General features: G+C 30.3%; 2 protein-coding genes across 6 annotated transcripts in view; one reads left to right on the top strand and one right to left on the bottom strand.

The window, feature by feature from the left end:
- The first annotated feature begins 2,014 nt into the window (after positions 1–2,014).
- Positions 2,015–24,037, top strand: part of LOC111052964 (nose resistant to fluoxetine protein 6-like) — a 29,832-nt gene continuing 7,809 nt past the window's right edge. For 4 of the 5 annotated variants that reach the window (XR_005572613.1, XR_005572612.1, XR_005572611.1 and 1 more), the window contains exons 1-12: positions 2,015–2,308; positions 3,347–3,614; positions 4,241–4,736; positions 5,844–5,968; positions 6,434–6,621; positions 7,242–7,390; positions 8,233–8,398; positions 8,635–8,822; positions 9,879–10,005; positions 10,567–10,756; positions 11,553–11,695; positions 12,783–12,936. Coding sequence is in view for 1 of the 5 variants with exons in the window: in XM_039438808.1 (XP_039294742.1) it covers positions 3,362–3,614; positions 4,241–4,736; positions 5,844–5,968; positions 6,434–6,621; positions 7,242–7,390; positions 8,233–8,398; positions 8,635–8,822; positions 9,879–10,005; positions 10,567–10,756; positions 11,553–11,695; positions 12,783–12,920 (2,163 nt within the window). In the remaining 4 variants the exon portion in view is untranslated. Of the gene's footprint in view, positions 2,309–3,346; positions 3,615–4,240; positions 4,737–5,843; positions 5,969–6,433; positions 6,622–7,241; positions 7,391–8,232; positions 8,399–8,634; positions 8,823–9,878; positions 10,006–10,566; positions 10,757–11,552; positions 11,696–12,782; positions 12,937–24,037 lie in introns of those variants that run through there. The other variant, XR_005572614.1, reaches the window with a different exon arrangement.
- Positions 14,945–24,021, bottom strand: LOC111060277 (anaphase-promoting complex subunit 6-like). The gene is made up of 6 exons (XM_039438809.1): positions 23,609–24,021; positions 22,573–22,746; positions 21,608–21,747; positions 20,275–20,430; positions 19,804–19,920; positions 14,945–16,374 (listed from the first exon to the last, which is right to left on the bottom strand). Exons 1-6 carry the CDS (start codon positions 23,679–23,681, stop codon positions 15,418–15,420), a joined length of 1,617 nt encoding a protein of 538 aa, XP_039294743.1. The 5' UTR covers positions 23,682–24,021; the 3' UTR covers positions 14,945–15,417.

Below are 24,037 nucleotides of genomic sequence, written 5' to 3'. Positions count from 1 at the left end.
GAATCCTCCTTTTTCATAAATCACTTTGGATGACCCATGGATTTCCTTAAATTTTGATAATACATTTTTTTAGGAGTACAATTTGTTTATTTTTTTATCTGATGTTCGTTAGTACTCTGTTCATGTATGTTATATTCCCATAATACCATATTTAAAACTTATTACAGTGCTGTTATAGTACTTTGAGTTTTAGAGAAATTTTTTTGGCGATTGTACTAATTTTACTTCCTCTTTTCCAGCTAGATTAGAAACAATTCTTGTACTTATTATTTTGATTGTATTTGTTTTTCGGCATGACAAGCATTATTGATAGGATTCATTCTAGAATGTATTATTGCTCTTGTGATGTATTTAGCAGTTTCAGTAATTTTTGTATGGAACACATTAACTGACAAAACACATGTATTTTAGGGATGTTATACTACTCATAATGGCATTAATTAATATGGACTGTTGTTTGATGCCATAGAAAACATTTTTAAGCTCAGCTAGTGATGATAAAATCATGGACTTATTTTGATATGCTGATGCTTTAACTTTTTTGGTGTTCTATGCAGTAATTTTTTGCCTTTTGTTTTCGATTTCAGTAGGTTAGTGTATCATGTTTATTTATAATGTTTTATGGTTGTGTTGGATTTTCGTTAATGGATGAAAAAATTTCCTGCTCCATAAATTAATTTTAGGGTGCATTGCTCTTATTGTTCGAGACTCTGTACACTAAAATTTTCTTAATAGCATAAGTTGTTAATTTGGGTGTTCTTAGTCATTTCTGTCACAGGAATTTTTTTTGTGCAAGGTGGGGTAGTTGTAATATTACAATATTACAATACTTTGACACTTTTAGAATTTCAAAATGTGCGCTGTTAATGTAGATCGATTTTAATCGAACACAGAAGATCGATGTTTGATATTTTGTGTTCTATTAAAATTGATCTACATTAACAGTGCACAATTTGAAATTCTAAAAGTGTCAAAGTATTGTAATATTGTAATATTACAAAACATAAGTTCACAATTGGGTAGATTACAGAAAAATCAGAAGTAAATAAATACCGTACTAATAACACTGTACAGGGAAAAAGAAGATACATTTTTTGTCCCTTCAGTTAGTTCCCATACCAGTATGGTACAGAAATGAAAATAGAAATCTAAGTAGCCTACCCTTTTTAATTTGTTTTTCTTACTTCAGATTTACAGGTTACCTACTTAGCTATTTCTATTTATATTTCTATTCAGGAGTAGCCCTAACGAAAAAAGACAGTATGGTACAGTATATCACAAAGCAACAAAATATCTATTGATTAATATGCGGCTTATCCACCAGGAAACCTCAAAAGTGTGATTCAATATTATAACACTATTCTAAAGTCAAGTATTCAACACAATTATCATATCTATTATCATATCTCATATTCTATGAGAATATCAATTATCATATTCATATGGTGGAGCTCCATTTCAGACAATGAAACACATTGTCTATGAATGTGTCAGACGTGCCTACCTGGGTGACAGTAATGACTTTACTGTGGCAAGCCCTCAGGCGATCCAATACATTTTAAATTTGGACGTGCACTTGTAAACAGTGCGAAATTACAAGGACTTACGAATGAGAAAATGCCATACGCTATATATATATATATATCATATTCTTCATTCAACTTACTGTTTTATTTTTATCCAATACATGGATTCTATGAGTAACACAATCAAATTTTCAATATTCCAACTGCAATGTGTTATACATTGTAACCGAATTCACATACTTGTGATTTAGAACTTTACTCTCCATTTCTTTTTTTCAAAAAAGTGTTTCAAATTGGACGATCAGGCATGTTCTTTGGCTGCTTGATAAGCACTTTTTGTAGTGGCAGTTGTACTTGCGTGGCGCTTTTGTAGTAGAGTTATCAAACTATTACATAATATAAGGGGTAGACCATAGGCAATTGTTCTATCAGTTAAAAGCTGTAGTAAATTGGTCTGTCCTATTTCAGAGTGTAATCTAGAGCTTTGTTGACATTCAGTTCTGAAACCAGTGTAGCTTCAGATAGATAACAGGCAGTTAGATTATTCAACTGATAACAGAAGTTTAGCAGAATACTTTATCTGTAGTGTAAAATTACTTACATATAGGCCTATAATATTTTGGCAAATTAAGAGGCGACAAGATTTATCGATTAAATTGAATTCAAATTTATTTAACTAAACCAAGAAACAGGTCTGAATTTGTTCACAATCTCTGTTCAGTGGTGCACTATTTTTTGCTTCTATTAATTTGGATTTTGTCTGAGACGTCAATTATTGCAAGGTAATTACCTATACTTGTCATTATATATCTTCACTACTATTGTATTTATACTTGCTATACACACCTTATCAACTGAATGAGCTAATATTCGTGTCAGTATTATTTTTTACCAATAATTCAGAATCTCAGTTTCCTAGATTAGGCCTATAGGTGTACATTGCATGAAAAGTTTGATTTATTATCTACCATTTGTTCATTAATACTAGAAGGTAACTCGTGCCTAGTTAAAAACTTGACGAACTAAAAACTTTACCTACTGAAATATTGAAGAATTCATAATAGGCCTATAAAGATCCTCTGTAAATTAAGAATCGGTACCGTAATGTACAAAATTGCAAGTTAATCAGTTGAGCAGTTCAGGTGTGACTTTCCTATCCCGTACATGTATAAGCCAATTCTTCTATTATATTATAGAATAGCAGGTAACCCGTTCTCAACAAGGGTTCAATTGAAACTTGACAAACTGAACACTTGACCTACTGAAATCTTGAAGGATTTAAAATAGGCCTATAACCATCCTCGGTAAATTATGATTCAATATGCATAATTTCAAGTTAATAAATTTGAGTTGCTGAGACGTGATGATGCGTCATTAGTGAATTCTCTATCCCGTAGGCCTACGTATATAAGCTAATTCTTTTCTTTATTATATTATAGATGATTGACAAATATAACCTCCATTATAAATATAAGATTTATCTACATCACCGACATGACTGTGTATAATCTATCGGCTGATTCTAATGATTTATTACAACAGAAGGTGTGTAATTTTATATCATAAACATCTACTCTTCACTCTACTTTGTGTCTGATCGAAACTCGGGCATTATTACACTGGGGTGATCATATTTTGGTGATGTGACACCAGGCTTTGATGTTCGGCTGGAGTCCCAATCTATTTATCACTATGATCCGCTATGATTTATCACTAATTCCCGCGACTCTCTCGGACAACCAGGTTTAGTGAGAGGATGGCAGCAGCGTTCTACTAATTCCTGATGCCCTAATTCAACACGAGTCTTGATTCTTTTTCAGATTACCTACCTGAAAATGATTTTAATCATTCTGGAAATAATCATCATTACCTCGCACTCATCATATCAGGTTCTGGGCGATGAAAATGTGTACAGAAATTTCTTCAGAAAAATATCAAATAGCAATGGAGTTTCTAATAGTTTTTTGATGAACTCTGTTTGGAATGCTCTATCCACAATAGAAGATGTAGACATGGAAAATGTGTGTCTCAAGGATTTGAAATTATTCGAGGAGTCCTATATCAGAGGAACGATTTGGGCTTTAAGAAGTTAGTATAATACAATATAATATCCTTTATATTCATTTTTATAACTCATCAATTCTATCTTTGTCCTATAGACCTACAGCAGTCAGTCATATATTTTTAAAGTTTCTTGAAATCTTTCAAATTTTCAAAAAATGTTTATTTTGTATGTGTCATCTTCACAGTACTTTCCAATACCGTATATATTATAGCTTATAATATATTTACTTTTTCTTATAAAGGTACCATAATATTATTCTTATACGGTTATGAAACAGAATTCTCAAGTAAATAATTCTCAAGCAATAAATGAATAAGTAGGTACCGTACTTTTTTTAAATATGTCATACATGACATCAATCAATCTGTTTTATTTTTGAATATTAATAGTAATTAGTTTGAAGTTGAGTCGTGGAATTAATTATTGCTCCACGTAAATGATAAGTAAACATGACAGAATAAGAAAACATGACACAAAATTATTTACAAGAGTTATTACAGAGTTATAACAGAGTACAATAAATATTATTTCTTACAATCAAGAGAGAAATATACTAATCTGAGATTTAGTTCAAGGTTTTTTAGATTACTAGAGTAACAATATCAATTAGTAGTTCAACTTTCAACAATTGATCATAATTATTTCACAGTGCTTGATGCTACATCCAATTTCCATTCTGGTTTTCTGCAAGGAAATATCATAAATCTTGGTGATTTTAAACAATGTTTGGCAATTGTTGAAAGATCTCCCCATGTAAAAAAGCAATTCAATGATAGTGAGGGAGAATATCATAAAAGCGCCAAAGATTATCACCGTAATGGAGAGAAACATCACAATATCCGAAAACAGTATCATGTTATGAAGGAACAGCATAATAATATGGGAGAACAATATCACAATATCAGAGGACAATACTGTATGGTGACGTTTTTTACACCGCAGTCGAAGTTTGCTCCCTTTGTAACACAGCATTACAATATTCAGAGCGCTCTATGTGTACCTTCCAGTTGTACAGTTCACAACATAACAGCTATTCTGAAGAATGGATTACTGGAATTAGGGCGACAGATGTATTTTTCTGTGGATGATTGTGAAACTAGTAAAAGTTTGGAACCAAAGATTGGAGCTGTTGAAATTACTATTCTGTGAGTAAGGCGGTTATTTTTCTTTTTATTTAAAAAATAAGATTATTGTACCTTTTTTGAAATTAATAATTGAATAATGGATTGAAAGTACAAATAACAACTAGTTTCAGTGATCCACAACATATTCAGGTTTAAAAAAATGAATTTTAAATCCTGAAATTTAAACTTTAAATAAAATTTAAAACCTGAAGATGGTGTGGATCACTGAAACTAGTTGTTATCATTCGTATTTTCAATTTATTATTTTATTAATTTCAAAAACGGGTACCATATTTCTTTTTTATAAATAAATATAAGTAGCCCTGTTATTTTTCATTCGTCACATCTATTTTCTATTAATTAAGTTAATCAAGGTCATTTATGTGAAACATCAAAGAACAAACCTCTTATTCAATAATAGGCTACATTGCCAGCGCTCTTGAACACTCGATCACGTTGAATAATAAGAGTTCTCAATGCGCATAGAGAAACAATTTGAGCAGTAGCAATTTTTTATTTATAATTATTACTCATTAATGCTTGATTGTGAGGTATTTTCGTTGAATTATGTGAAAATATCAACTGAAATTAATGATAAGTGAGAGAAATAAAAACTCACTTCTAACATATACTACAACCTATCGAAGATTCACTATAGCTACAAAAGTCGTTGATGATAAAAATAGAGGTTTAACTTGGATGATTTTTATGCTACCAGCCCATGTTTTCCGCTTATAACATAATCTGGCCGAATATTATCCATAGACAATATCAAATTACATAATAATATTCTGTAATAGGTAGTATTTATCATGAATATTTTATTTCAAATAACATAGTACTTATGTTTCTTAAACTCACAGGATTTTTCAATAATTTAGCCTACTAATAGAGAAGCCTCAAGTTCAGAACTCAAAAATGAAATTAGAACTTTTCATTCACAACTCAGTGCAGATTGGCTTGTATTATATTAATTAATTATGGAATTAATTGGTTTGGTGTCTGTGAGATAACAAATAATATTGTTTGAAAGATTTGTCGTTACAGTATCTGTTGTCCTCTCATGCCCATTATATTAACATGGGTTCCTCATTACATAGATACTCACGGGTTATGTTAATTTTCCAGTGTTTTTCTGGTTCTTCTTGGTTCAACATTGTTCATTGCAACTGTGACAGATATTTTGATGTGCTATGGACATTCAAAACTTCAATTCTATGTGGAAAATTCGAATAAATACACTCAACTTCAAGGTAAATCTCATCTTATTCTGTGATATTTCCAATAAAAAATCCCAATTTGATAAAGATTTTCTTTTCATTAATGTACGTTATTGCATTATAATTATTTATGAGTAGCTCTCTTTCTTGTGAACTATTTGGTAGATGAATTAAAATCAAGTTTTTAATGTCACTGACATAAACTTGTGATGGCCAGTGCCATTCTTATTGCACTGACCATTCCACTTTTCATTGCATTTTACTTCTATAAGATTCTTTTGGTCTGTTATTTAATAATACTCATCAATGATTCACTGTCGTGCTCATCAACATTGTCAAGGTTTATATTTTTTCTTCATTATTTATTCATTTATTTATTTATTGATACACAGAATTAAATTATTATAATTATACAATCAAATTATTCAATAACCCTCTCATGTAGGATAATTCATATTATATTAATAGTATTATTACAATAATTATAATTTTTTTCAGGTATTCAACAAATTTTTCTGATGTTTTCTCTCAGATTGAATGTGAGAAGTATTTTCAAAGTAGACACCAAAAAAAATTCTATTGGATGTTTACATGGACTGAGATTCATCAGTGCCTGCATGATTCTATCCATTCACAGATTAATAACGGATCCGCAACCATTTACCAATTTATTCATGTTGGATAATGTAGGTAGAAATATTCGAAATTGAAAATTTTGTACATGATAATAATTACCGCTGATCCAAAATAGAAAATCCACATTGTCAACATAATTTTGTATAATTTTGGTATAATTTCTGCTGCTAATTTTATCAGATAGATTAGATCTGTTTTAAGATCTTCATGAACTAACTTTTTGTTAATAATAATCTCAATATCACTGATGAAACAAATAATAGAAAATCTCATTAGAAAATTTCGTTCACTGACTTCTCTTTAGAAATTCTATTATTTTCATTTTTCTACTTGAAATAAAATTCAACTGCGTAATACTTCTGAACACCGAGTTATATCTATAACTCCTTTTGTTCACACATTTTATTAACAAGTATTCATAATATAGCACGGAGTGAGAAATGATAGTAGTAAGTCTTTCCTTTGTGTATGTAGTAAGAAGGGGTTTTGAATATTCAGCTTTTAGTGAACCAATTTTATGTTTCACATTTAATCCTTTAATTTTCAAGTACCGTATTAAAATCCCTCGTTTTCGTCCTTCTATACTGAAAATATAAATTTTACCTACTATTAAAATGCATGAAAGTTCAAAAAGTATGGTAGGCCCAAGTGATTAAATTAATTTTTCCAGGAGGTAAGAAAATGGGATAAACTATTCCAAATGAATGCCTACCTATTTGTTGATGTCTTCTTCCTCATAAGTGGTCTTCTGGTGTCCTACAATTCAGCGAGAATCCAGAAAATGAATGTTCTTCAATCTTTCATCCACCGGTATCTGAGGTACCTATGTTTACTCTTTCAATATTCATATTATGGAACTCCATTTATTCCATTATGATACTTCTCTCCTGCATATAATATATTCTATTTCCTATTTCATCTTCTGAAAAAACAGAATAGGCCTACTGTTGGAAGAAGCCTATAATTTATTCGGTAAAGTATTTCATCCATATTCATTATTATTAATATGTAATATTATAATATTCCATTCATATTTTATATTACGTACTTGACCAGAATTGAAGCAGAATAAGTTAACTGCAAAATACTGCCAACACACAAGGAATCTTAAGCTGCGTTTACACCTTATAGATTCGATTAGATTGAACGGAGCTTGACAAACACTTATGTTCATCATGTGTATGATAAGTTAAGTTCAATCTAATAGAATCTATAAGGATTAAGTTATTAACATTTTGCTAATAGCTTTGGTGTAAACGCAGCTCAATGTTGGCAGTGCCAGATATTACATTGATAAAATTGTTATAAACTCAAGTTACAGTCAATATCTATTTGTATTGTATACTTTGATAATTGAATTGTAAAAATGTGTATTTGTGATTTTTGGCAATAAATTTCATTCAATTCAATTTTATTTATGTAACAAACGAAATTGATGTAAACCCATTGGTACAGGTAGATAAAATACCAAAATACAAAAATACAATATTTGTGTTTTTTCTCTTTCAAATTTAGGTAATCAAACATTCCAAAATGTAGGTTGGGCTATAGCCTATATTTCCTTCACTTGTCTATTCAGTATAAACACATATAATTGATAATGATACATAATTATATTAATTTGTTGTTCAAATTAATGTGACATCTGATTCTCTCTATAGGCTTACTCCACCATTACTGGCTTGTATATTTCTGACAATTCTTCTGGACATGGTATGTGATGGCCCCTATTGCAACAGCATCAATAGACTATCAAAAGAGCAATGCCTCAACAATTCTGTGTACAATCTCCTTTACATCAGCAACTTGGTGAACAGCTCTGAGAGTGTAAGTTCAATTATTGTTGTCAGATATTGCATGTAGCCTATACTTCAATTGCTGGAAATAAATTGCATTAGAATAAGGCTCTCACTAATCATCTCTTACTGTGCCAACACTTTCTATCAATACAATATTACCTCTTTGATGTTTGAAATTATGGAGAAATACCATAAAATCTCATACCTTACAATCAAATTCTTTGATATTGTTATTTCTGTTCTTTTTAATTCATTTTTTTGCAGTGTTTACCTCACACCTGGTACCTTGCTGCTGATATGCAACTGTACTGCATCTCTTTCTTACTCCTTATTATAGCCAGAAAGCAACCTCAGCATATTTTTAAACTCCTGGCTGCCTATTGGTTGTTATCTGTCATCATTACATTTGTAGTGTCTTATGTGAATCAAATTCATGCGGGATTTATTGGCACGTAAGTATTCAATTCATTCATAAACTAGTAGGCTAACTAGTAAATTATGGAGTACATGTCAGTAGAAAATAATTCCATAGTAGGTACCCTTCTAAAAAAAGTTTTTATAATACTATGGGATTGTTTTTTAACTAACATCAAGTATAGCCCTAATAGAATAGAATAGAATAGAATAGAATAGAATAGAATAGAATAGAATAGAATAGAATAGAAGAATAGAATAGAATAGAATAGAATAGAATAGAATAGAATAGATAGAATAGAATAGAATAGAATAGAATAGAATAGAATAGAATAGAATAGAATAGAATAGAATAGAATAGAATAGAATAGATAGAATAGAATAGAATAGATAGAATAGAATAGAATAGAATAGAATAGAATAGAATAGAATAGAATAGAATAGAATAGAATAGAATAGAATAAATAGAATAGAATAGAATAGAATAGAATAGAATAGAATAGAATAGAATAGAATAGAATAGAATAGAATAGAATAGAATAGAATAGAAAGAATAGAATAGATATTTTTATTATTATTTCAATAATACATTATTGAAATATTTCAGAATTATTTCAGGTATTTTAGATTATTTCAGATCATTATGAATTTTTTCAGATACATTATTTCAATAATGAAATACATGTTATTAGAAATTACATGTGTTATACGGTCTCACAAGTTGGCCGATCTACTTTGAATTTTGATATCAATACCTATAATTATCATTTCTATTACTAGCCAATCATAGTAGACCAATAATACTGTGGTTCACATTTTCACCAATGTTAACTTAACAGAGTGATTGAACTCTGAATACCTTGGAGTTCACCTACTGGGACCAAGTTATTCTTCAATCAGATTTTTTAACATATATAGTTTTGATTTGTACCTGTGCTTTTATTTATCACTGTATTTAGATTTCAAGACCATTATTCAAAATTCTTTTCGAATGATATGTCCTTGATTGCTGTTAGAATTTCAATAATAATTTCATCATTTTTGGAAGAATTTAAAATTGAATGAGATTCAAAACAATTACTTTTTTATTTCAGAACTCATTCTTATGAAATAGACTCTCTGCTGTTGTATGAACAATTCTATATGAGGGCGGGGCCCTGGGTTATAGGGTTTGCTCTCGGATTGCTGTTGAAGGACTCGAAGAAACTCCAGCTCAAAAAGGTAATATCTCATTTTCTCTCAACTCCAAAATTTTAACAACTTCCATTATTCATTGTCCTATTAGTCAAAGTATTGAATATGGATAAACTATAACGTTTAAACTATTTTATACCACTTTGAATTATATAAAATATATACTGTATAGCTTCAATAGTTTTGTATATAAAACAAATAGTACGGTACTGTTTTTCGTCTTTATAGAAAACAAAATAGACTTTCACGTTACTTTGAGATTCTGCTTAGGATTTATAATGTTTAACTTGACCAATTCATATTTGTAATAACTGAGAATACGCTACTATATATTATACACTCTACCTCTAGTAATATGAGTGGAATGAAGCTTGAAGCAATATAAAATGAAAATAATAGAAATGTGTGTAAATAGTGTATACGGTACTGTAAAGAAATTGAAATTGAGTCATTGTCCATAATTTGTGCTTAAGTATATATATATATATATATGAAATAAAATTTTCTATATATTACCATAATATTTCATTTACATCCCATTGAATCGTTCATTGGCAAATCAATTATTGTAACTTCTTATTGTTTTAGGCAGAAATGAAGATGGGATGGACCTTAACTCTCATCTGTCTATCAATTTCTTACTTTGGAGTCTATCCATTTGTTCAGTATGGGTTTGAACACGGAGCCATTGTAGATAGCCTCTATAATACTTTCAGTCATAGTATTTTTGCTCTGGCGGTGGGTTGGATTATCTACGCTTGTCAGAAGGGCCATGGAGGTAAATTTATCGACTAATTTATATTTCTCAAATAGCGTCATAGCTCACCTGCCAATATGGCCAATACTAGCTAGTTTGTAGTTTGTTTTATACCTGGTATCATGAGTGATTAGTCTGGATTTTATTATCATCATCTTCTTACAAGGATTAGGCTCTATTGGCCTGTACCGGCATCCATTTCTTTCTTGGTCTTCCTATGCCTCGCTTTCCTTCGGGTTTGTACTCCCATGCTAATATTGGGAGCCTAATTGGATGGCATTCTGAATAAATGAGTAGGCCTAAACCAATTATCCTCATATTTAATTTTATTATAGCCTCAAATCTTCATAATCCAAAACAGTAGTGGTTAATTCAACTCGAAAAATATTTATTTTATTTATTTATCCATTGCAAAGAACAAACAATACAATAGTCGGAAGAGAAAAAACAGGCTATTGCCCAGAACTTCTTTATTTTCCAATTTTGTCTCAAATTTGTCCAAATATTATGTAGGTTGTAGGATGTAGTATAGTAAGTGCTAATTTAGAAACATTTGAATTCATTGATAGCATTCCCATTGATTTTATTGTGATGTGCTTGTGCTAATTAATTTAATGGAATTATTAAATCTATATCAATAATGTGATTTCTAGATCAAGAGACTATATTATGTACATCACATTGGATTACATTAAATTAAGTTATTACATTGAAAGAGAGAGGAGAAATGTTCCGTCTCACCAAAAATAATTTTTTCATTTATCAAATATTAATATAACAATCTTTCATTTTCAATAGATGTTTTGTATTTTTCCAGGATTTGTCAATAGTTTTCTCTCATCTATTTTATTTCAACGTCTGAGTAAAATGACATATTGCTTCTACTTGGTTCACCCATTAGTACAAGCTCTCCAATATTCCCAGATTGTCTCACCAAGAACCTACAGTGATCTATCACAGGTACAGTAATATATTCTAAAGTTTCAAACTAATCGATAGCATATTGAAATCAAACTCCCTTATCCAATTCCACTCACTACTGTCATCATTCTAATCATATTTATTTGTTATAATAATTATTGTTATCGAATCCTACAATAATTTATTGAATCTTTATTGAGGAAAATTATAGTGTGAGATAATCTTTAAACTCATCAAAAATTATATTTTCATAAACTTTTCTATGTGATTGCAAATTATCATACTATTATCATCATATCACACTACCGTAGGCTACTATTATCATCATCATTTAAATGAATTGTGAATATTCATGATTATTTATTGCAACTTAATAGGTATAGTTAATTATTGCGGTAGTAAATAAACGAGGATTCGAGGGATATTAATTTGATGTAGGTTTTCATTCATAAAAATACGGTGCTATAATTTAAGAGCTTTTAAAGATTTTGCAATAACAATTTTTCATAAATTTTCTATCAAAGTGAGCACTCAGGAAACATATTCAGAATATTATATACCTACAATACATTATTAAAATAGACTTGATCACTTGAGAACTATTTTTCTACAGTTGAGTAGGCTAGCAAATTACTCTGTATTGTTATTTAATGTATGTGTAATTGTGGAAAACAGTGGCCTAATCATGTTTGTGTAGGTACTGCAGTACCGTATATAGTTAATCATTTTGACTACAATGATGTCGTTTCTATTCATCTACATTGGTATTTGCAGTTCAGTTTTAACTATAGAACCGAACAAAGAACCACCGTAATCGTTGGATAATGCATTTTATACAGATATTTGCTGAAGACAATATTTACTATAGTAAAAATGCAAGAAATCATGAAAATAAAATGTGATAGAATTGGTCTATTATTAGTGTAATAAGTTATTAATCATTTGGATCATGCAGTATTTTAATTCACAATATATTAGTCCTAGGCATAGTATTAAATATAGTAGCTACAATATTTTTATCAAATTTAAGAAGTTTATGGAGGAAGATGCTTAGCTAAAAGCTTACTGCTGCTGAGTTTTGATAACTACTGATGGAAATTCATCAAATATACTTTGTTTTTTACAGATTTCTCTCCTACTTGGTGATGTACTGTACAGCTTAATGTTTGCTGCAATTCTGTATGTCGCTGTGGAAGCCCCTGTCGCCAATATTGAGAACAGGCTTCTGGAGAAATCAATTCAGGGAAAACAAAATTCAGAATGACAGGAATGGTAATTTGGTGAGTCATGATCAATTTTCCAAGTTTACTGATATCTTTTTGCATGTCTTTTCTATATGAATATCAGCGATTGTCTCTGTAGACAGCCTCTGCACCTATTTAAAATATGATGCAAGATCACCTCACGATTACCTCAGAAAAAGAAGCAGAAGCACTTCATGACTGGATACATTAAAAAACGTTCCAGTTTGGCACATTTCTACATTACCATTATGTGGTGATGGATGATGAAATCCGCTATAGACTATAGATACGAAGCTCAACACTTTTAGAATGAAAAATCAATTCAATTTATTTAATTAAAAACACAAAAATAATACAAATTTGTGATAGTTATACAAAACCAATAATCATTATTCTTAATAGCTATATCAATAATATCTTAGGGCCGGTTTCCGAGCTCGGGATTCAGCTAAGTCCTAGACTTTAAACAGCTGGAGTCTGAAAATTGGTTTTCCAAAACGGGGCGTAGACGCAGCTTTTATAACAGTAGTCGTAGTTTTTATTTTCTTATTTCTATAATTGGAAACGTTTTTCCTTGACGAAATTAGACATTCCTAAATTCAAAATAGCTGAAACTTTACACTATTTTCTCTTTATTTTATTTTGTGTTCAATTTTCTAGTTTTTCGAAATTTAATTCAAGCGTGACTATGACAATGACTGCGACTACGCCCCGTTTTGGAAAACCAATTTTCTGACTCCAGCTGTTTAAAGTCTAGGACTTAGCTAAATCCCGAGCTCGGAAACCGGCCCTAAGTCTTATCACGGTTAGAGGTGAAGACTACTGGCATAAGTGATTCACTTGTTCGCCAGTAGGAGTGAATGATTATTAACTGTTTCTAATTCTTTCATAAGCTAATCAATTAAAATGGAATCTTATCATGAAAACAATAAAACGTATACTGTATTAAGCATAAATGCTATCAATATTGTGTACTAGTCCTGGCAATAATGAATTGTTTCAAAAGTTGGAAAATGTTGATCTCAAACAATATTCAGATTGAAGTAATAATTCGTAGTATCCAGTTTTTAATATTTATTGGAATTGAAAATCTCGTAGAATTAATTAACTAAAAGAATCTCATATTCTAAGACCTTATCTTAAGGTAGGTTTTCGTTTATGCACAATGATTCGATGACTACAGAAAAATACTGCAGACTGTTATGGGATATAAAAAGGTGCTAAGGTGCATGAGAATAGTTTTAGTTTTCTCAAATAAATATTATGGGAGCGTCAAGAATATTGTCTAGCTATTATTGAAATTAAAATTCAAATTGTGTTTGGTAAAAGTTAACAGGTGAACATTGCAAAGACTGTTTAAATGAATTAACCTGTAGAACCATTTTATTAGATAATTTCACAAAATGTTCTAGTTTGCTGCAATGATGTCAGTAGGATTTCTTCTCCGAAAACTGAAAGTCTCACCAGTAGAATAAAACTAATATTAAACTTGAGTAATTTTTTCAGGATATCCTAATTTACTTGCTACTGAATATTTAGCTCAATTTTATTGGAGAATAAGGGCGAGAGACCATATTAGGCGTTTTTACGAGCAGAGCAGGAAGCTCTACGATTGGCTGATTATCAGCTATTGATTCCCGAGCGTCAACTCAATTAGCCAATCGGAGAACTTGTCCTGCGAATAATCTTCCTGTCCTGATAAAACGCCTAATATGGTCTCACTCTATCGTTCTCCAGACTATCGAATTTTATTCAAGTTTGGGAGAGAAATAAGCTCGATCTAGATTCGCCTTTTCTTACCTAATCATTTAAATTATGAATGTTTGTTCAAATAAAGATATACTAGATAATGAAAAAGTACCAGTTACTTAGTACCTAATACAAAATAAATCTTTTTTCCACCGCTAACAACAATTATTAATAGATGTACTATTGATATAAATTACATTGAAGTCCATCTCATTTCTTTGTATGGTACATTATATCCTGTAAGTCGGTTTTAGAAAACTATAACTATACATGAGTAATAATAAAACCATGCACATGAATCTCATAATTTATTTTAAATTCTCGGATCTAAATTCTTCAAACATATAGAGCAAATGTTAGTTCATGTTGATGAACATCCACAGATTGGTCCATCCCCCTGTCCCCAGTCCGTTGAATAAATCGTAGAATAATTTCCGGTATGGCAATAATTCCGCATTATATATAGCATAAAAAAGGAGGAAGTTAAAAGGAGGAGTTTTCAACTCCAACTTTAAATAACACCTTGTCCAGATTCTTAGACAATTACTGGATTTTATTCACAAGATAATGAACTGATATTCCTTGTAATATCAAAATTCCATTTGAAAGCTATTGAATCCATCAATTCAATCAGTTTTATTTTGATATAGACCTAGGTACCGTAGAAGTTTGGCTTTTAATTATGTTTTACGAAGTTTTTAGAATACGGTAATTGCATCGAGAATACTCTGAAACAAATATCTCAAAATCTTATTATTTTAAACCGATTCAATCAGTTTTATCATTTTGACATAGTTTAACTTTTGTTGAGTAATTCTTACAGTCGTTGAGCTTCAAACTCATTTCTAGTTTGAAAATTCTGTCCTGTACTTTTATCAGCTCGTCCAGGCTCAAATCTCTCAAACTGGAGCCACTCGAAGCATTATCAATACCTGAATCGTGTTTATTATTGAGACTGCCACTTGTATCACTGTGCAACGATGATGTTCTTTGAGTCAAACTCTTTCCACTAAACTCATCTTTCCAAGACTGCTTCACAAGATCCTCAACTGAACCTGAATCCTTCTGAACAACATTATCTTCTTCACAATTATTTTCCTCTGTTTTCCCCAAAGTGACACCGGGCGCGGTTACTTCTTCCTCTTGAATTGTTCTAGTGCTACTTTTTTCACTAACCTCATCTCCATTCATGCAGACTGCTTTCTCACGGAACCTTACACGTCTTTTATCAGTTTTCAACTTTCTAGACTTTTTCAAATCATACAAGGAGCTAAAACTGTCACTGACATTCAATTCCAAAGATGTGTTTCTGTTCAGTTGAACCTCAGAGTTTGTACAGTTGTAGATTGAATAGTTTGCACGATTATTGGACATTGCTAGGTAGGAATTGTCATAGCTCTCGGAGCTGTACGAGTCGTTCATTGAAACTCTGCTGTCTTTTTCATGGACGCCTGGATCATCAAATAGAACACTTTCCGAACTGCTAGTGGTCACACTCGTATCAAATTCATTATTTACATTCTGCTTTCTTTTTTTATCAGAATCATGGCATTTAGAACTAGTTTTATTAACAATCTTGTTCGATTCTTCACCATTGGCATGATTGAAATCATGTTCATCATCTTCATCATCATCATCAACGCTACCAATTCGGTCATAAAGAACTTGAAACAATTTCTTCAACTTTTCGTTCTCAATTTTCAACAATTTCATGCGCTCAACTATCTGCAGAAAAAAATAGTTAAATATAATTTCGACCAGATTCTATTTCTAATATAATCCCACTTCATAATAATAAAAAAAATAACTTGAATCAATCAATCAGTCATTCATTTATTATCAATAAAATTATTACAGTAATCTATAATAATACATAGGTATCATAACTTGAAAGAGAAAAACTAAGCTAAGCTTTTACTATTCCTCTTCCAAATCTTATTGGATACATAGAAAATTTTATACGTCAGTTTCTTTTTGTAAAATAATATATGTGAGTAAATGAGTTTTCAAAGAAAAAACAAACAAACAAAAACAAAACAGTGGAACATCACAAGTTTGTCTGTAATTTTCACAATGCTTAGAGGAGTGCTTAAATAGTCTATATATATATTGTGATGAATCTTTCAAATAGATCTCATGAGAAGAGAGAAAAATTGTGATTACCTTTTAAAATGAAAGAATTTGTTAAAGGAATAGTTAGCGACCGAGCGATAAAGCTTACTTATCAGTAACTGTATATTAGATAAGAGTACCGTTCTGTACTGAAGATTTTCTAGAAAAAATTATTCAATAAAATTATAATTATTTTGCAAATAAAGCACAAATAGTTTATGAATTGATCATTGATTTTGAGGTTACACTTTGTTTACTATCGATCAGATGTTTTTAAAACAGTTCGAACGCAGCTGACTGATTCAAAGTATTGTCAATGTCATGCTGGCTTCACGCAAGATGTAATACCATTTCTAAAAATTATAAAACTATCAATAAAGGACCAAGAATTTCAAATAAAAAAATAAAATGTATGTATTATCGTTGAAATTATTTATTATTTAAGAAATTATATTATATGTCAGGTCTTATTGTAACTAAATAGGTCATAGCATGAAATTATATTATTGATAAAATGGCAGAAATTAATTATAACAGTCTCAAACCTAACAAAAATTGTATAAGAATATTAATTTATTAATGATTTAATTCAACTGAACCACATGGTAATTAAATCTCTTTGGCAGGTCTAAGCCAATCACGGTGCATCGAAATAGCACCAAGAAGGTGATCGTTTGAAAGCAACACATGTTAATCTATTATCAGACACCAACCCTGCCTTATCATTTACGCTAGCACATGTACATTGTATGAGAGGAACTATGTCTATAAGATTAAGCAGTTTTAAGAATTACACAAATTGAATTATTATTGTAATTAAAGAATTATATTCTACTGCCTGCCATTGACGTCACGTCTACGTCACAAGCGCTCTACCAATGGCAAATTTTTATGCAAATTATTACATCGAGATTCTGAGAAGCAAGGTCTAGCCTAGAAGCTTAGAGAAAAGACAGCACTTCCCTTTTGAAATCCTCACCGTTCAGACCTCTTTTTATAGTTACCAAGACCTATTTGTGAAAATTTCTTGTTCGATTTTAAATGTTCTATCTGTGAGCCGATATTTTAGGCCAATCTATTTGTTATTTGTAAATTTCTGTTTTCCTCAATCGATAAATTTAAAGGTTTAAAGTAAATTATCCCATAATTAATTTGGTGAAGGAAATATTAAATTAAAATTCCCCACGTGCTGAAACCGAAGCCTGGATTGCCGCCGATCAAACGATTTTTGATCTAAAGAAGAAAACCACGACCGCCAAGGAAATTCACGTGAGTTATAAGTTTTAAAAGGGGCCCCAATCTACGCTTCGAAAATATTTCAGTGCAGAAACATAAATTTTTTCTTCGTTAAATTATTGGCCACGCCGACAAGCGCTTTAGCATTTAAGAGCCTAGAATTTATTCATATTGAATTTATAAGAACTTGTAGTTGATTAGCTATCCTCCGCTGCCAGAACCACGACCCCGAGCAATTTTTTAAAATATTTTATAATTCATTTTTTCACTATTTTTTCAAAACTGTTCAATTTTATCAATTGTAAAATTCTGTTGAATCACGCATGGTATCATGCAAGTACAAGAAAATTTTTAACTATTCTGTTAATGCTAAATTATTATCAACCTGTGAATCAAATTCTGAACCTGCACTGTATGATTACATATTTTATTATAATATATTTCAGTTTTGTTAATTCGCTTTCTGAGTTCGATTATTTCTTAAGCCTGTCAATTATTGTGTCTGATACATTCTATATCATCAAGAACCGATCGAATACGATCATTGGAATAATTGAATTAAGCTGGATATTGGAACAGGTCTAAGTGGATGTAGCGAGTGGGGTCAGATCGAGATATTTATTCTTTGTCCTTACCTGCTCATACATCAGCTTTTATCTGTTACCTACCTCGACTTAGGAACGAATGCATCAATTGTACAGCAGAGGCAGCCATAGATCATATAAATTCCTACAATAGAGCTTAAAACCCGACAAGACTCTGTTCTCGAAATATATTCTGAACGATATTTGGTTCAAATACCGTATTTTTTAATCCTTCAGAACTTATTAGAGACGCAGTCCCGTAAATTATCTACATCGGGATTTTTGCTCGACCTGTATGATTTTGTATGCTCATTCTTCACAGGTAATAATTTTAAGGTATCCGTATTCAGTGTTTAGCGTCCGCTACACCACTTATAAAAATTTCATCATTATACAATCTGTCATTAGAAGAATCAAGGGTGAGCGAGCGTTTAGGCCTCCCACGATTCCGACAATTGTATTGAGTCTTGTAGTGAGTCAATCAGTCTGGTGTTCACTCAGCGTACTCACACGCCATTGCAAAATTTATAGCCGCTACACCACTGACTCAGTGTAAGATTCACCCTACATGTGTGAAGCCGTTAAAAAACGCACCACATGATTTGCCGGCCCAACGTGAGGCATTTAAATACAGCATTACATCACCCTACGTGTATTGTCCTGTCCTTGGAGGTGAGAGTGACTCCCCCAGGAAGAGCTTCACAATATATATATATATATATATATATATATATATATATATATATATATATATATAGGTACAGTATATACAGCTTTGATAGAAACCTTATGATTTATATAATTTGAGTTAATTATAATTTATAGTATTATTAATTATATTATATAACATTAATAATTTTTGTGCTTTATAGTAGGTGATTAATTGGGATAATTATATTTATGCTTGAAAATATTACCATATTCAATGCAGTCAAAGCTCAAGTGCTTTACTAAAAATCAATCAGATAATGAATTATGCATTGTAGACTGCATGTCAATAAAATTCCATGTTAAATTATTATGAATATCAAGAAAAAGCGGTTACTGAATAATCTATTGATAATTATTCCAGGTACCCAAGATATTTGATAGATATTTCAAGATTACATGAAAAATGAATGCAGATAGTGAATAAACACAGTTTTCGATTAAAAATACATTGGAATAAATCAAATTGGAATATTTTCCGATGTAATTCCTTGGGGAAATTGCTTCAACTTACGTCATTCTCCTTCTTTTTGTGCATCTTGATCTGTCCTTTTCCAGTCCGTTGTTTACCAATGAGATAGAGATATTGCAGAGTACTCTCCTTATGACTTGATAGAGTTTCGAATTTCGCCTAGCCAACAAAAAACCAAGTCATTGAAATTTATCCTATAAAATACATCTGCCAATGTATATTTAGGTGAATAACTCACAATATCATACATCATATAAAGATATAGGAATTCGAGCATATATGCTCAATATATGCTCATATACAGACTTCTCATATAATCTCTCATATTTATATATCTAATCATCTCATATAGAAGCTAGATCCTATAGGCTAGTCCATACTAGATTAAGAGTGAATTTGGAAGGAAAAAAATAAGTCACTACAAATGTTTTTATTCTATCTTCAAGGACGGTCTTCAAGTTATCTCTTACAGAGTTTTCAAGCATTAAAACAAACGGGACAAACATGTCTTACCTTTTTGAACTCTCTTCTTATAGTTGAAATTTCTGATATCACCTCATTTCTGTACTGATCTAGACGAAGATAATTCTCGCAATTGTTGTAAGTAATCATTCTCCATTGCTTGTACAAGTACAGCAGCCTCTTACAGTTCAGTGAAGGAAGTGAGTTCTGTGGAGAAATTATCATTTAATTTCATGTTAAATTCATCCATGAAAGGAAACTAAAGCTGTTGAGTTACCCAAAGTGATTCTCATTTTGAACATGAGTACCCAAGCACAATCCTAGAGCTCATGTGTGCATCAACCTCAGCAAAAAAATATTAAAAAAAGTAAGGCAGCAAATACCGCTACTAACCCGCGTCTATGTTAGCAGGACTTTAAAGCTTTTTATGGGATTCAGTGTGCATTTTTTCAAAAGTACCGTAGCGCAGTTTCCAATTCTCTGATTTAGAAAGAGGCTCAAACACTGAGAAAACACTTGAAAGAGGCTCAAACACTGGCAGTTTTCAGGACAAGACTGAAAATCTGGTTGATAGCCCAGTGTCCCTATAGTTGGCAATCCCTAATAAACTGATTAGAGAAAAACAAAATATGACTGAAAAAATGTATTAAGAATCTGTCGTGTTACTTTCGAGTGCAATGTTAATGATTCCAGATTTTATTGTTTCTATATAAGTATGAGTTTCAACTGATATATTATTTATAAGTTTTCAAATGTTATATTTTCACAATTTTAAAAATTTATCTAGTCTTACTTTGTAAATGAATGTTAAAATTTTAATGTACGTGACTATTGTCTATGCTTACCATTGTTTAGCCATGACAAGTAATAAATTGAATTGAATTGAATAGAAGTTTAGACAAAGATTGTAAAAGTATCATGATGAAGCTTCTCAACATAATATATAAATCATAAAAAATATATCAGAATAAGTGAAACTGAATACAAGGTAAATCAATTCCTTAGGTGCCCATCAAGCTATCAATTATGATATATTATGAATGATACTTAATTATACAATCAAAGATCTTTCATAAAATATTTTATAGTTAACTTTTTAATGTGGGCTACTCTTAACTCTTAATTATTAGGGAATAAGAATCCAAGTACAGTAGATCTACTCTTTATTAAAAATTTATTCACAACATCTTTCGACATCTTTTAGTGTCATTTTCAAGTGGGTGCTCTAAGATGTTGGAACATAATGTTGTGAATAAAAGTTTTCAATAAAGTTCTTGGAATTCTATTCCCTGATCAATATTTTATAAATATGGACTCCTCAGGCCTATCAGGAATATGGATTAAGAAATGTTCTGCATAAGTTATATAGGCCTACTTTACTCACAGACTGCTCTAGGCGAGAAGCTATGGACTCAACTGAATCCTCTGTCAGTAATCCAACTGATCTCTTATGATTTCGCATCATCTTCTTACAAAATTGTGTTCGTTTCAGTTCATAATATTCACGATCTTTCATGAGCTGTGCTGGAACCCAAACGTTTTTAGATATGATTTCAATACAATAGAAGTGTTTCACAAAAAATGTAACATCCGAAGACCATAGATTCTACATAAAATTTACAATAAAAAAAATTACAGTAAAATTTCTTTATATCGACCTTAGTTTTCGAGATATCGATTTTTCGATATTTCTGAAGCACATCGATAACTAGAAAACTAACAGTCAAAATCCAATTTTATAGATATGGTTGGAAAGTATAAGAAATTCCAAATAAGTTTCATATAATTAAATTAAATGAATCAAATTTTGTTCCTTTGATCATCAACGTTCCATTAGCGTTCAAACTGTTTGAAATTTTCTTTATTCTTTCTTTATTAATTTAATTTCTTTATTCAAATTCTTTATTCAAAAATTATATTTATTAAATTATACTTAAATTATATTTTGCTTTGAACTCAAGGAATACCTACTTCAAACAAAGAAACAAATCATATATGAATCTTATTAGAAAAGTGTTTTTCTTTCAATATCCTTAAAATTATATTTTAACTTATAGTTTTCTTGTTATCAACTATTTTTGAAATATCGAAAAATCTATGTATCTCAAAAACATTAGGTTGATAGAAGGAAATTTTATGGGCCTTTATTGTTGCAAATTTCATGTACAATCTATAGTAATTGGCTGTTACACCTTTCGTGGGACACACTGTAAAACATTATTCTGCAATATTTCTGTTACGTACTTAAAAATATAACTTAACTAATATAACTAATAGGTAACTAACTCAAATAAAGAGAAATTTGAAGCTATACATTGAAAGAGAAAAAAATTGTCTGAATAAAATTACTTCTCAGTTTGATAAGTTCATTCGTTTCATCTTCCACATTGCATATCAACTTTTCATTTTCCTTCTCAATTCTTTCATTTTCTTCAACTTTTAACCTTAAACAATCCTGTATTTTTATTTTTCTCTCCTCTAACTCGTCTATTTTATTAAATTCTTCTTCCAGCTTGTTTTCACCTGTAAATATTAAGAAGAGAATGAGAATAGACTCATAAAGTAGGATAGACTCTAATCAGAAAACTTACTGTAACTTATAATGTTATTCATTTATAATACAAGAGTATCGCAATCCAAATACAACTTTGAAATAAATTGAAGCGCCTTAATATTTTTAAAATAGCTAGTTTATTACAATAATTGTATGTTTTATTTATTTTAAAAAGCATTGCAATTCAAAAACAATTTTATTCATAATGAAAACTACTTGATATTTTCAAAACACCTAATTTATAAAAACAGTTTGAGATACTAGTTTCTTTTTTATAGCATTAGATTAGGCTACTAATGTATCTCAATGTAGACTAAAACTGGAACGGAATCTCAAATTGTTTAGATAAATCAGTGGTTTTGGCAATATCAAGTACTTTTCATTTGTTAAGCCGCGTTTACACCAAAGTTATCAACGAAATGTTTATTTCTCCGTCCTTATAGAATCTATTAAATTGAACATAACTTATCATACACATGATGAGCATATGAGTTTGTCAAGTTGCGTTCAATCTAATAGAATCTATAAGAACGGAAAAATAAACAATGTGTCAATAAATTCTGTGTAAACGCAGCTTATTTATGGATATCAACAATAACACAACAACTTTATACCTTATTTATTAATATGTTATATTGAAAATTTTAATTGAGTTAAAGAATAGTCATTTATTTAACTGCAAATTTTACTCAAAATTGAAACGCAGAAAATTAGTTTTCCAATTTAGTGCACTTATTTTTAAAGTAATTATTTCACATTTACGTACCTACTTTCTGTTTATATTTTTAATAAAATATTTAGTCAATTACATTGGTCTAGTAGCCTACTTACTATACAGAATCTCATGTTCTTTTCCACCGATATATATTTTTCTGATAATCCTGCCTTCCGAACTTTTAGTCATTTTCCCACACTATTGATAATACTTCAACGTCAAGAGGTTGTACTGGATTTCTGTTTTTAACCAATTAAACATCTATCAATAGATTCATAAAGGTTAAAATTCACTGGATATAACAGTTTAATTTTTAAATATTCCTAATACAAACTTTTAAAACTTTATTGGACCAATTATATTTTCCTTTATACTCATTTTTGAAAGCTCAGGCAATAAAATGTTTTTAATTTTATAGATTTGAAGCAATTATGCTTCTAATATTATAAAAGAGCTGAAATCTAGACTGACTCTTTAGATAAGTATTATCAGTTGCTCATAAAATATAAAGAACACACATGATGTCATTATACAAATGAAAATAA

This window comes from Nilaparvata lugens, chromosome 12, assembly GCF_014356525.2.
Source record: "Nilaparvata lugens isolate BPH chromosome 12, ASM1435652v1, whole genome shotgun sequence".
In the NCBI taxonomy this organism is placed as follows: Eukaryota; Metazoa; Arthropoda; class Insecta; order Hemiptera; family Delphacidae; genus Nilaparvata; species Nilaparvata lugens.
This window is presented reverse-complemented; position numbering and strand designations above follow the sequence as displayed.

What these genes read in the sequence shown, in the direction of transcription:
- LOC111060277 (XM_039438809.1), bottom strand. Translation starts at nt 23,681, where the DNA reads ATGACTAAAAGTTCGGAAGGCAGGATTATCAGAAAAATATATATCGGT. An exon ending in TGAACTTATCAAACTGAGAA is followed by an intron (nt 21,748 to 22,572) that starts GTAATTTTATTC and finishes TTTGGGTTCCAG; the next exon opens with CACAGCTCATGAAAGATCGT. An exon ending in TAAGAAGAGAGTTCAAAAAG is followed by an intron (nt 19,921 to 20,274) that starts GTAAGACATGTT and finishes TTTGTTGGCTAG; the next exon opens with GCGAAATTCGAAACTCTATC.